Here is a 10,971-nt window from a genome sequence, read left to right as displayed (position 1 = left end):
TATTTATTTTTGATACAGAGAGAGACAGAGCATGAGAGGGGGAGGGGCAGAGAGAGAGGGAGACACAGAATCTGAAGCAGGCTCCAGGCTCTGAGCTAGCTGTCAGCACAGAGCCTGACGCGGGGCTCGAACCCACGAACGTGAGATCTGACCTGAGCCGAAGCCGGCCGCTCAACCGACTGAGCCACCCAGGCGCCCCCAAAGAAAGTATCTTAAAGCTTGCACAGAGAAAGAACAGATCTCAAAGGGTCAGGCATCAAAATGACTTCAGATTTCTCAAAAAACTAGAAGACCATGGAGAAATGCTTTCAAAATTTTGATGGAAAATGAATTTTTTTTTTTAAGTGAGGGGGGTGGAAAAGGGGGCCGCGAGGGCCGTGGGCCGGCCTGAACCCTCCTTCCCGGCCCGCCTCGCCGGGGAAGGAGGGCAGGAGCGCAGGAGCGGGACAGGGACCAGCGGCACCACGCGGCCGTCTCACCCTCCCACCCACCGCCACCGCGCATCCCCCTCTGGGAAAAGGGATCCGCGCGGCCGGCCCACGATGCCACCCGCCTCGCGGGCTGAAAATGAATTCTAAAGTTTACTTATTTATTTTGAGAGCAAGGGAGCATGAATGAGGGAGGGGCAGAGAGAGAGAGAGAGAGAGAGAGAGAGAGAGAGAGAGAGAGAGAGAGAGAGAGAATCCCAAGTAGGCTGAGCTGACACAGTGTGGGGCTCAAACCCACGAATGGTGAGATCATGACCTAAGCCAAAATCAAGAGTCAGACACTTAACTGACTGAGCTACCCGGGTGTCCCAACCCCCACCCTTTTTTAAAGTTTATTTATTTAATTTGGGGAAATGAATTCTAACATAGTAACCTGTACTGAATCTAATTGTCATTCAAATAGAAAGGTAGGGGGAAAAAGTATCAGAAAAGCAAGATCTCAAAAAACTTATTGCCCACATACTCTTTCCGAGGAAGCTGCTGGGGGTTATTTCATCAGAAGGTGGGCTTTTAAATAAAAGGCGCAGGAGGGATTCCAACACAGAGAGATCCTGCACACTGGGGTAGAGAGCAACTAGTCCAGTTTGGAACCTATTTGGAATTTTAGGGTCAAAGACGGGACGGGGGGACAGGGGGTGCCATATCCAGAAGCTCTCTTCTCTGGAGTGAACAGATGGCTACATTAAAGGCAGGGGCACCATCTCTGGTATTGATAAGACCCACAGGGATGATGGTACATGGCTAAGCCAAGCAGTGGGATAACAAAGAAGCATCTTGGCAAGAGCCTTCTGATCTCTGTACTCTATAAAGAATAGGAAAATGAAATATGCCCAAGTAAGAGGAATTCTATATGTACACATTCTTGTAGATGCTTTGTCCCTGGGAGAAGAATACACATAAAAGCTGATCACAATGGTTGCTTCTGGGGAAAGGAACAAGGTGGTTTGAGGAAATAAGTGGATAGAAGCCTTGCTTATCATTGTTCATTTTTTTTCTTTTGAATTTGTACCATATATGAAAAATAAAAATGAAAACGATACATACACACACATCCCCACCACCACCACCAAAGCCAACAGGAGGCTATTGGCAGTAGAGCTAGAGTTGAGGGTGGCTTGCAGGAAGTTTACAGCAGTACAGATGGAAAGGGTATATGGATTTGAGTGACCCTAAAGGTGTAAGAGGGCCACCGTGCACCAGAGCCCTCCAGGTGCTCATATTCAAGAGATGGACATTGTGGAGAAATAGACTAATATGGGATCTCAGCAGAGGGACACTTAGCCTGGCTGAGGGAGATCCCAGCTCTACTCAGGTCTAGATGCCAAGGCTGCCTAGAAAGTGCCCTACCCTTGATATTGGCTCTGAGGAGGATCAGGCCATCCTCCAAGCTGTGACTGGGATCCATATGGGAAATGGACTTTGCCAAACTGGCTTAACTCACCAAGGACTGACATCATGTACCTACTATGTTTATATCTCACCCTGAAGCTCTGGCTTGTCTCTGGTTTCTGGGAACTTGCCCTTCAACCCTGATGTTGAGCATCACTTCTACCCAGGTGGCCAAGACTAAGCAGCAGATCGAGGAGCAGCGAGTACAGGTGCAGGTGGTGGAGCGGGCCCAGCAGGTGGCAGTGCAGGAACAGGAGATCGCCCGCCGAGAGAAGGAGCTGGAGGCCCGAGTTCGGAAGCCAGCGGAAGCCGAGCGCTATAAGCTGGAGCGCCTAGCTGAGGCAGAGAAGTAAATGTCCCCTCCCAGGCCCCGTTCTGGATCCTTTACCTTGTGGATGCCCCCAGATGAAGAGCTGAGTTCTATGTTACAGGAGGCTTTGTCTCCAGTGGGGTCTGCCTTTTGCCCCTCCTCAGCCCCTCCTTCCACTTCCCTTCTGTATCCAGGTCCCAGCTTATTATGCAGGCTGAGGCAGAAGCTGAATCTGTGAGGGTGAGTCAAAAGGGGGCTCTTGCTAGCTTGTGGAGGGAGTGGGGATTGCTCTTTGGACTGGCATTTCTTGTCCTTAACTATAGCCGTCAGTACCACAACTTTCCTGTACCCTTCTCAGATGCGTGGTGAGGCTGAGGCCTTTGCCATAGGGGCTCGAGCCCGGGCGGAGGCCGAGCAGATGGCCAAGAAGGCGGAAGCATTCCAGCTGTACCAAGAGGCTGCTCAGCTGGACATGCTGCTGGAGAAGCTGCCCCAGGTCTGGAGGTGTGGGCACCAGGAAAGGAACAGAACCAGGGAATATAGGGTGGGGGGAAATGAGGGGTGAGAACTTGGGGAGAACCAGGCTAGGAGACCACAAATTAGGGGTGGGAATTATAAGCCAGCAACCAAAGTGAGGAAGGATGATCTTTATGAAGTGAAACAGATTAAGGATCTTGAAGCCCAGCGTAAGGCGTTTTAGGAAGCAGTATGGTCAGACCACAGGTGCTGATGCTGAGTGGGCATTTCACCTACCAGGTGGCAGAGGAGATCAGTGGTCCCTTGACCTCTGCCAAAAAGATCACACTGGTGTCCAGTGGAGGTGGGGCCATGGGAGCAGCCAAAGTGACCGGGGAAGTACTGGACATACTGAGCCGCTTGCCAGAAAGTGTGGAGAGACTCACAGGCGTCAGCATCTCCCAGGTGAGGGTCTCTAGGGTGGGAGCTGTGGAACAGAATTTCTGGGTTCCTGGGGCATGTGATGCAGCGGGCCTACTGTTGGGACCAGCACTAAAGAGGCTTGGGGGCCACTGACATTTTTGCTTTTTATGTGCCAGGCACATTGCTAAGCTTCTACACAAATTTTTTTTTTTTAATCAAAGTTTTCTTTGGGTATGTAGTATTTTACAAAGAAATAACTTCCAATATGTTAAGGAACTTAACCTCTGTCATACAGCTGGTGAAGCTAGGCTTCAAACCCCGGATGTCTTCCAGAGCCTTGTGGTGGCTCCACTAGCACAAGCAACTATTTGCAGCCTGTTGACAGTTAATTCCAAGGCATATTACTGCTTTTCTTGGTGTTTATTTTATGGTAGAGATCAGAAAGCAGGCTCTGGAACCAGACTGTTCTGGGGTGAATCCTAGCTCCAGTGCCTGCTGTGATCTTAGACAAGTTCTCTACTTCCCTGTAGCTCTTTCCTCACCTTAATATTAATAATAGTATCTACTCTGTTTAATTGCTAAGGGGATTGTATATACTTTTATATAAGGGGATCACACATATATATATATATATATATATATATATATATAAGGTACCTAGGTGGCTCAGTTGGTTAACTGTACAACTCTTGATTTCAGCTCAGGTCATGATCTGTTTTGAGTTCGAGCCTGCATCAGGTTCTGTGCTGACAGTGCAAAACACGCATGGGATTCTCTCTCCCTCTGTTTCTCTACCCCTCCCCTGCTCTTTCTCTTTCAAAAAAATTTTTTTTTCTTAATATATAGAAGTGCTCTTCAAGGTAGGCTCCTTGGAGCCTTCTTGAGGCCTGCATTGAAAGCACTGAGAGATTAGAGCTGAAAAGGGTCTGTGAAAGGGCTCTGGCCCTCTCCACTTGTTTTCAAGTGATGCTGCTGTACATTGGTTCTAAGGACTGCTTGACAAGAGGATAAGGTAGGGTGGCAGGAAAAAAAAAAAAAAACTTAAGACTCCTGGAAACACATGTCCTCCCTACAGCCTTCATCCAAATGGGGAGCTGGGAGAATAGGGTACCTGGTTCCCAAGTATCATCACCATTGTCTTTTTACCAGGTTAACCACAAGCCTTTGCGAACAGCTTGAGTGTCAACCTTCGCTGATGCCTAGCCTCATGGCTCACATTGCCAGAATGGTCCCCATACTGCATGTACAACTGGCTTTCCTGAACATGTCTTTTGACATTGGGGTCCCACCCATCATCTCCTTGCCAAATAGCCTGTGCCTTGCCATGGAGTAGGGTTGCTCCCCTTCCCAACCCTACACTGCCAAAAGTATCAGCCCCCCAGGGTTCCCATGCCGGTCCTGACCCAACTTATTTAACTGTGTCAGCCTATTGTCTAGAATTTTCCTGACCCAAACTGAGGGATGGCCTGGAGGTTCTCAACTTCATCAAATCAAATGATGTTAAAAAGTATTAATACTGGAACGCCTGGGTGGCTCAGCCAGTTAAGCATATGACTTCGGCTCAGGTCATGATCTTGCGGTGTGGGTTCAAGCCCTGCATTGGGTTCTCTGTTGACAGCTTGGAGCCTGCTTCAGATTACATGTCTTCCTCTCTCTGTCCCTCTCCTGATCATGCTGTCTCAAAAATAAAAAACCGTTACAAAAACTTTTCTAAAAATTTTTTTAGAATGGGAAAAAGCAAGTTCCTTATACTGTTAAAGTTGCACAATTTTTTCCCCTTCATAAGTTGGCTACAGGCATAAAAGCATGCTGAAATGGAGGAATGGGGAGAATTGCACTAGTCCCCAGAATTACTGAAAAAATTATGTTGATTTAAATTTCCAAGGTAGCTCAGAGACTTATTTAGTGCACTTAGAAGCATGGAGTAGGTATTAGCTGTAAGTTACTTTAGACCATGATGTGGCATATCTCATTAGTTATCCTTACCTTGAGTTAACTGAGAAAATGCCAAAGGGTAACAGAAAACAGAGGACACATTGCCTTAACCCAAGAACCCCCTGGATGTGCTATACTTTGGGAGTGGTACAGTAGTAGCTTCCAACTCTTCAGATTCTCCCGGACTATTGTTGACAGATTGCTGTAGTCAACTGGTTTCTGGTTCAGCACATCCCAGCAGTCCTGAGAATCTATCCCTACTAAGTTCCAACAGGATGTTGATGATTGCTGGTCTGGGAATCAGTTACACACTAACATTCATCTTGCTTCCTATTTGTCCGTAGGTCCTGTATCTGAGCCTTTGCCTATCCCAGTAATTGAGACTGGGAATGAGCGTGGTGGGGTGGTTTGGGTACCAGGGTTAAGAAATGAAGGTCAATTAAGTATAAGGATATTCTTAGCAGTTTATGGAAAGCAGGTATATGTGAAACTGAACTGAACTGAAGCAGGGTATGTGTCCACTGGTAAGGTTTCCCTAAATGAGCACACATCTCGCAACTTTTCAATTCTCATTTATTTTTGGCTCTTGGGGCAATGTCATCTTTTCAATATGAAAAAAAGCAAGTTCAACACAAAATAGAAATTTGAAGTGTAGGACAGGACAAAACCAAGGGCAAGTGGACAAAGGGAATAGCAAAAAGAGATGAGATGTTACCAAAAGATGGAGGGTTCTCCTTGTGCCTTCTCTGGAGGAATGACTCAAAATATTTAGTTGGCAGTACACAACTTCTACATGGCAGGGCTGGGTTTTAAGAAAAAGTGGGGATGGAGAAGGCCTTCCTAGAGGCCTTCTGTACCAAAGCTAGTTCCTTTTCCCCCTTTTGGTTTCCTTCTCCAACCATGGGAAAAAGAATCCAACATGTGAAGGTTATGTAGAAGAGGGAAGGATCCCACTCAACAGTGGGCAGACTGCTACAAAGGAAACAGGACAGAGCTTGGAAGGAGACTATTATAAGAATAGAGATAATACTGTTAACACCTTCCCTGAAGCTGAGAGAACAGGGAAATTCCTGGACTTCAATAGCCTGTACAGCCTTCTCCCAAACTGCTCTGGAATAGAAAACCCTACCCCTTCCTTATAGGTACCTCTACCTGCTATGAGGTAGGTTGGTTTCCTTTCTCTTGGGCTACCACCTGGGCTTAGGATGGTGGCCATCTACTGGGTCAGCACATAGTTGTAAATGGGATCTGATGAGACGCAGCTTCTTGGAGAATTATTTTAAACAAAGGGAAATATCAGCTGGACAGATGAAAGTAGACACCTAAAGGGAATACCGGGTTACCCAGAATGGTAGAAGTCTAGGTTTTCCCAAAGTGGAAGAGAGGAGACATTCAACAAACAACAAATATTTATTGAGCGCCTATTATGTGCCAGGCACTGTTCTAGGAACCCCCCTCCAAAAAAGGGGAAAAAAAAAAAAAGACAGGCAGAAAATGCAAATTCCGAGGAAGAGGACAGGGGCAGTTGAGGAAGAAGGTTGAGGGAACCTTCTCTAAGGCTGAGGTGATGGTGCTCTGCCTTAGGCCTCCTCTTCAGCCTCTTCGCCAAAATCTTCCTCTTCTTCTGCGGTGGCGTCCTGGTACTGTTGGTACTCGGAGACAAGGTCGTTCATGTTGCTCTCAGCTTCAGTGAACTCCATCTCGTCCATGCCCTCACCTGTATACCAGTGGAGGAAGGCTTTGCGCCGGAACATGGCTGTGAATTGCTCTGAGATGCGTTTGAAGAGCTCCTGTATGGCCGTGCTATTTCCGATGAAGGTGACTGCCATCTTGAGGCCACGGGGTGGGATGTCACAGACAGCCGTCTTGACATTGTTGGGGATCCACTCCACAAAGTAGCTGCTATTCTTGTTTTGCACATTGAGCATCTGTTCATCTACCTCCTTCATGGACATCCGCCCGCGGAACACAGCAGCCACAGTGAGGTAACGGCCATGGCGGGGGTCACAGGCAGCCATCATGTTCTTGGCATCGAAGACCTGCTGGGTGAGTTCAGGCACAGTAAGGGCCCGATACTGCTGGCTTCCACGGCTGGTCAGAGGTGCAAAGCCAGGCATGAAGAAGTGGAGACGTGGGAAGGGCACCATGTTAACTGCCAGCTTGCGGAGGTCTGCATTGAGCTGACCAGGGAAGCGGAGGCAGGTGGTGACGCCGCTCATGGTGGCTGAGACAAGGTGGTTCAGGTCCCCATAGGTTGGTGTGGTCAGCTTGAGAGTGCGGAAGCAGATGTCGTAAAGGGCCTCGTTGTCAATGCAATAGGTCTCATCAGTGTTCTCTACCAACTGATGGACGGAGAGGGTGGCATTGTAGGGCTCAACCACAGTGTCAGACACTTTGGGTGAAGGTACCACACTGAAGGTGTTCATGATGCGGTCGGGATACTCTTCTCGGATCTTGCTGATGAGCAAGGTGCCCATTCCAGAGCCTGTGCCCCCACCCAGTGAGTGGGTCAGCTGGAAGCCCTGCAGGCAGTCACAGCTCTCAGCCTCCTTCCGCACCACGTCCAGGACTGAGTCAACCAGCTCAGCCCCCTCTGTGTAGTGGCCCTTGGCCCAGTTGTTGCCTGCCCCAGACTGACCTGGAAGGAGGTCAGGAGGCAATCTTGGTTAGTAAGGGGTGAGAGATAAAGGGCCAGATTTCCACCTTCAACTTTCGGAATAATGTCCACGAATGTGTCTTCTTTCTCACTCACCTGTGATATATCCCTCCCCCATTATTTACAACCTAGGGTAGACACTACAAACACCCTGCATTAGAGATTTCAGAACATAGCCCCAGGTAAGCTCTCCCGTATTATAATATCTCCTAATTCTTTCTGTTTCTTTCATTCTAGTAAACTAAACAGCACATAATCTAATATGCATATAACTCACCGAAAACAAAGTTGTCTGGTCTGAATATCTGCCCAAAAGGACCTGAGCGAACAGAGTCCATGGTCCCTGGTTCTAGATCCACCAAGATAGCACGAGGAACATATTTGCCACCTATATGGGAGAAGTAGAGTAAAATCTGGCAGACGAGAAATTGGGGCTAAGAGACCACGAAGGACGCAAACTTGTGATTCCAAGTTCTGCCACCAGGGGGCAGAAGAGCCGATCTTTTGCCCCACGGGGAAAGTCCAAGTTAAGGTCTCCTACAAAAACAAAAAACAACAACAAAAAACCCACCCCAAAACAAAACAAAAAGGAGGATTGATCCATCCGAAGGTGGTAAAGGGTTCTCCAGGGCTGGAAAAAAGACCTCAGAGAAGTGGGAAGAGAAGATGGGATGCAAACTTCCCGGGCTTCTGCCCTTACCTGTAGCTTCATTGTAGTACACGGAAATGCGGTCCAGTTGCAGGTCACTGTCACCGTGATAGGTTCCAGTGGGGTCAATGCCATGTTCATCACTGATTACCTCCCAGAACTGCCAAAGGAAAACAAAAGCTCTGGTCTCAGCTACTTAGCAGCCCCCCCCCCCTTCCCTACACACACACACATTTTAATCCTAGACACCCCAGTGGTGAACCCGGTTCTAGGGCCCATATTCTCTCCATCTGCCTGCCACACCCTTCCACTAGACACCTGCAGGTTTCACTGCTTGGGATGTGAAACGAGATGCGGCTGAGGATGACCGGCGATAGCAGGAAATTGTGGGGAGAGAGTGTGAAGAGGGGGATGGAGGCGGCAGAGCTGACTGGACAAGCGCACTTCCCCGACTCGTGTAAAGGGCCCAGGGTAGAGAAACAAGCTGCTGCCGCGGGCGACCATCCTCACTCCACAAGACTGAGGCGCTCGCGCCCGCAGGGCCACTGACAAAAGAGGTGTCGCGGGTGGGCGTGGCGTAAATCCCGCGCGCAAGAGGCGGGGCTCATCTCTGGCTCGCGCGCCCCCAGCCGGCCAGCAGGGCTGCATTGTCCCAGCGCGGTAGGGGAGCCCGGCCCCGCCCTTCTGCTACAACGTAGCAGAAGCACTTCCTCTCCGCCCTTCCCCTCCCCCCCCCCGCTACACTGTAACCGCGCACAGAAAAAAAAAAAGAAAAAAAAAAATCCCCCCCCCCGCAACTCTGCATTGGCCTCGGTATTTTATTCCTTTGCTAGCTTTTAATCCCTCGCTTTAAGTACAGATTCTCTTCCTTTCTTCCCCTGGTTATTTCTGAGGGACCCTTTAGAGAAAAGGACTCTCCCGCCCTCTTACCGATATCTGCTCACGCCCTAAAAGGGTCTCTTTCCGGGAGATGAGGTAAAATAAAATTAATTCAGCACCCACTAGTCTTCCATCCACAAGAACTACAGGGTCGCCCGTAAGGGATAGCGGGCGCGCGAGATGCCTATCTTCTGGGAAGGGCACCGCGCAGCCGAGCCCACCCTGGCGCATCGCATCCCCCAGCCCACAGTAGGATCCTGACTCCGCAGCCACCGCCCAGCCTCTCCCTTTCCCCTCCGACGAAACCCAGCCAAGGGGGATGCACATGGGGGAAACCTCGCTTCGCTTTGTCTCCGTTTCCGCATCTTCCCTCCCTCCCTGGTTCTCAGACCGTTAGAACACTTTCAAGTAAAATCTTACAGAACCACGGTCTTCCCACCCCCAAACCCGAAAAGTACTTAATAGCTTCCCCAAAATAAGTCAGCCAAGAATAATTTCCCATTTTTCAAAAGCAAAATCTAGCTACAAAGGTCTATTATGTATTGAAAACTTTGGGGGGGGGGGCAAAGCTCAATTATGGATGAAATGCAAGTATGTCCCACAACCAATCCTCATTATTTATCTGGATTTCTCCCATCCCAAAAGAAATACAGTTAAATGAGAGTTAAAATCCTTACCTTGGCACCGATCTGGTTGCCACACTGACCGGCCTGGATGTGCACGATTTCCCTCATTGTTAAAATTTATTTTAATTTTTTGCTCGCCTCAAGGTGTGTACGGGGCAAGAAAATGATAGGGAATTTTTTTTTTCCTATACTGCTGGTCGCAGGCTGGAAGGATGGGACGTGTCACGGAGCCTGAAGCAGTGAGGTCCGAACACAGCGGCAGGAAGGTTCTGAGAGGGAGAAAGAAGAGGGGAGGGCAAAGGAGGGAAGGCGGGCAGGGCGGGGCGCGCATGCGCCCAGGCTGGGAGGCGGGAGAACGCGCCCCGCGCCGCGGTCTGGAGACAAAGCCTTATCTAAATTGGCCCTGATTTGTCGATGCCAGTCACGTATGAGACGCCCATTGGTGTCTGCTCGGAAGGACGAACGCAAGCCTTACTGGGAGTTGTAGTCCTCTATTGTTGTCCACGCTGCAAAATGAAGGGAGGGATGGGTGGATACTGGATTTTTGGTTTGGGTTTTTTGTTTTGTTTTGATGAAAAATGATCTTGCGCAAGATCTTTCCCCCATGCCTGAGTTTTCCTACTAAGAGGGAATAGTTTTCGGGGATACAGTAATTGGGAACCTTGGGATGCCAGGCGGGGGAAGGTGGAGTGGGCACGCCCTGAACGCTCCCTTCTGCGGTAGCTCTTGGGAAGAGAGGGCCGCTTAGCTCAGCGAAAACGGGAGAAATGCGGCACTCTGCTCTGTTTAACGGCTGAACATTTCGTGACCCAAGCCTTGAGCTCCAATAAGCCGCTCTTCCCCCAGATAGGAAAAATGAGGGTATTGCTTCTCTGCTGTCTTTGGAATTTTCTAATGATAATGTTTAGAAATAGAAACAAAATTGCAGCAATGGCTTTTTAGAAGAGAAATAATTGTCTGAGGGTGTGTTCAAAGAATACGTTGAATGATTTAGAGAAACTGGTATTTGATCTGTAAAGCCATAAGTCTCTGTTCACGAGTAAGGGAGTCTGAGCCTTAAATCAGCACTGAAGACACGGTTTTTTTATCAGAGAACTGTTGAGATGAAGTGCGTGATAGAATTTCGGTGTCTTCCAACCTGCCTCATTAGACATTTACGT

The 10,971-nt window shown here is 48.9% G+C and overlaps 2 protein-coding genes across 6 annotated transcripts in view; one reads left to right on the top strand and one right to left on the bottom strand.

Moving 5' to 3' along the window:
- FLOT1 (flotillin 1) overlaps positions 1–4,661 on the top strand; it is a 12,272-nt gene extending 7,611 nt beyond the window's left edge. For all 5 annotated transcript variants that reach the window (XM_029944095.1, XM_029944092.1, XM_029944094.1 and 2 more), the window contains 5 exons: positions 2,045–2,226; positions 2,382–2,427; positions 2,546–2,683; positions 2,944–3,108; positions 4,216–4,661. In XM_029944095.1, coding sequence (XP_029799955.1) covers positions 2,045–2,226; positions 2,382–2,427; positions 2,546–2,683; positions 2,944–3,108; positions 4,216–4,245 — 561 coding nt within the window. In that variant the 3' untranslated portion in view covers positions 4,246–4,661. The remainder of the gene's footprint in view (positions 1–2,044; positions 2,227–2,381; positions 2,428–2,545; positions 2,684–2,943; positions 3,109–4,215) is intronic.
- An 895-nt stretch (positions 4,662–5,556) lies between these two features.
- On the bottom strand, positions 5,557–10,102 carry TUBB (tubulin beta class I). The gene is made up of 4 exons (XM_029944010.1): positions 9,863–10,102; positions 8,358–8,466; positions 7,935–8,045; positions 5,557–7,639 (listed from the first exon to the last, which is right to left on the bottom strand). Exons 1-4 carry the CDS (start codon positions 9,917–9,919, stop codon positions 6,582–6,584), a joined length of 1,335 nt encoding a protein of 444 aa, XP_029799870.1. The 5' UTR covers positions 9,920–10,102; the 3' UTR covers positions 5,557–6,581.
- Positions 10,103–10,971: the final 869 nt, after the last annotated feature.

Source organism: Suricata suricatta, chromosome 7, assembly GCF_006229205.1.
Source record: "Suricata suricatta isolate VVHF042 chromosome 7, meerkat_22Aug2017_6uvM2_HiC, whole genome shotgun sequence".
Lineage (NCBI taxonomy): Eukaryota > Metazoa > Chordata > Mammalia > Carnivora > Herpestidae > Suricata > Suricata suricatta.
This window is presented reverse-complemented; position numbering and strand designations above follow the sequence as displayed.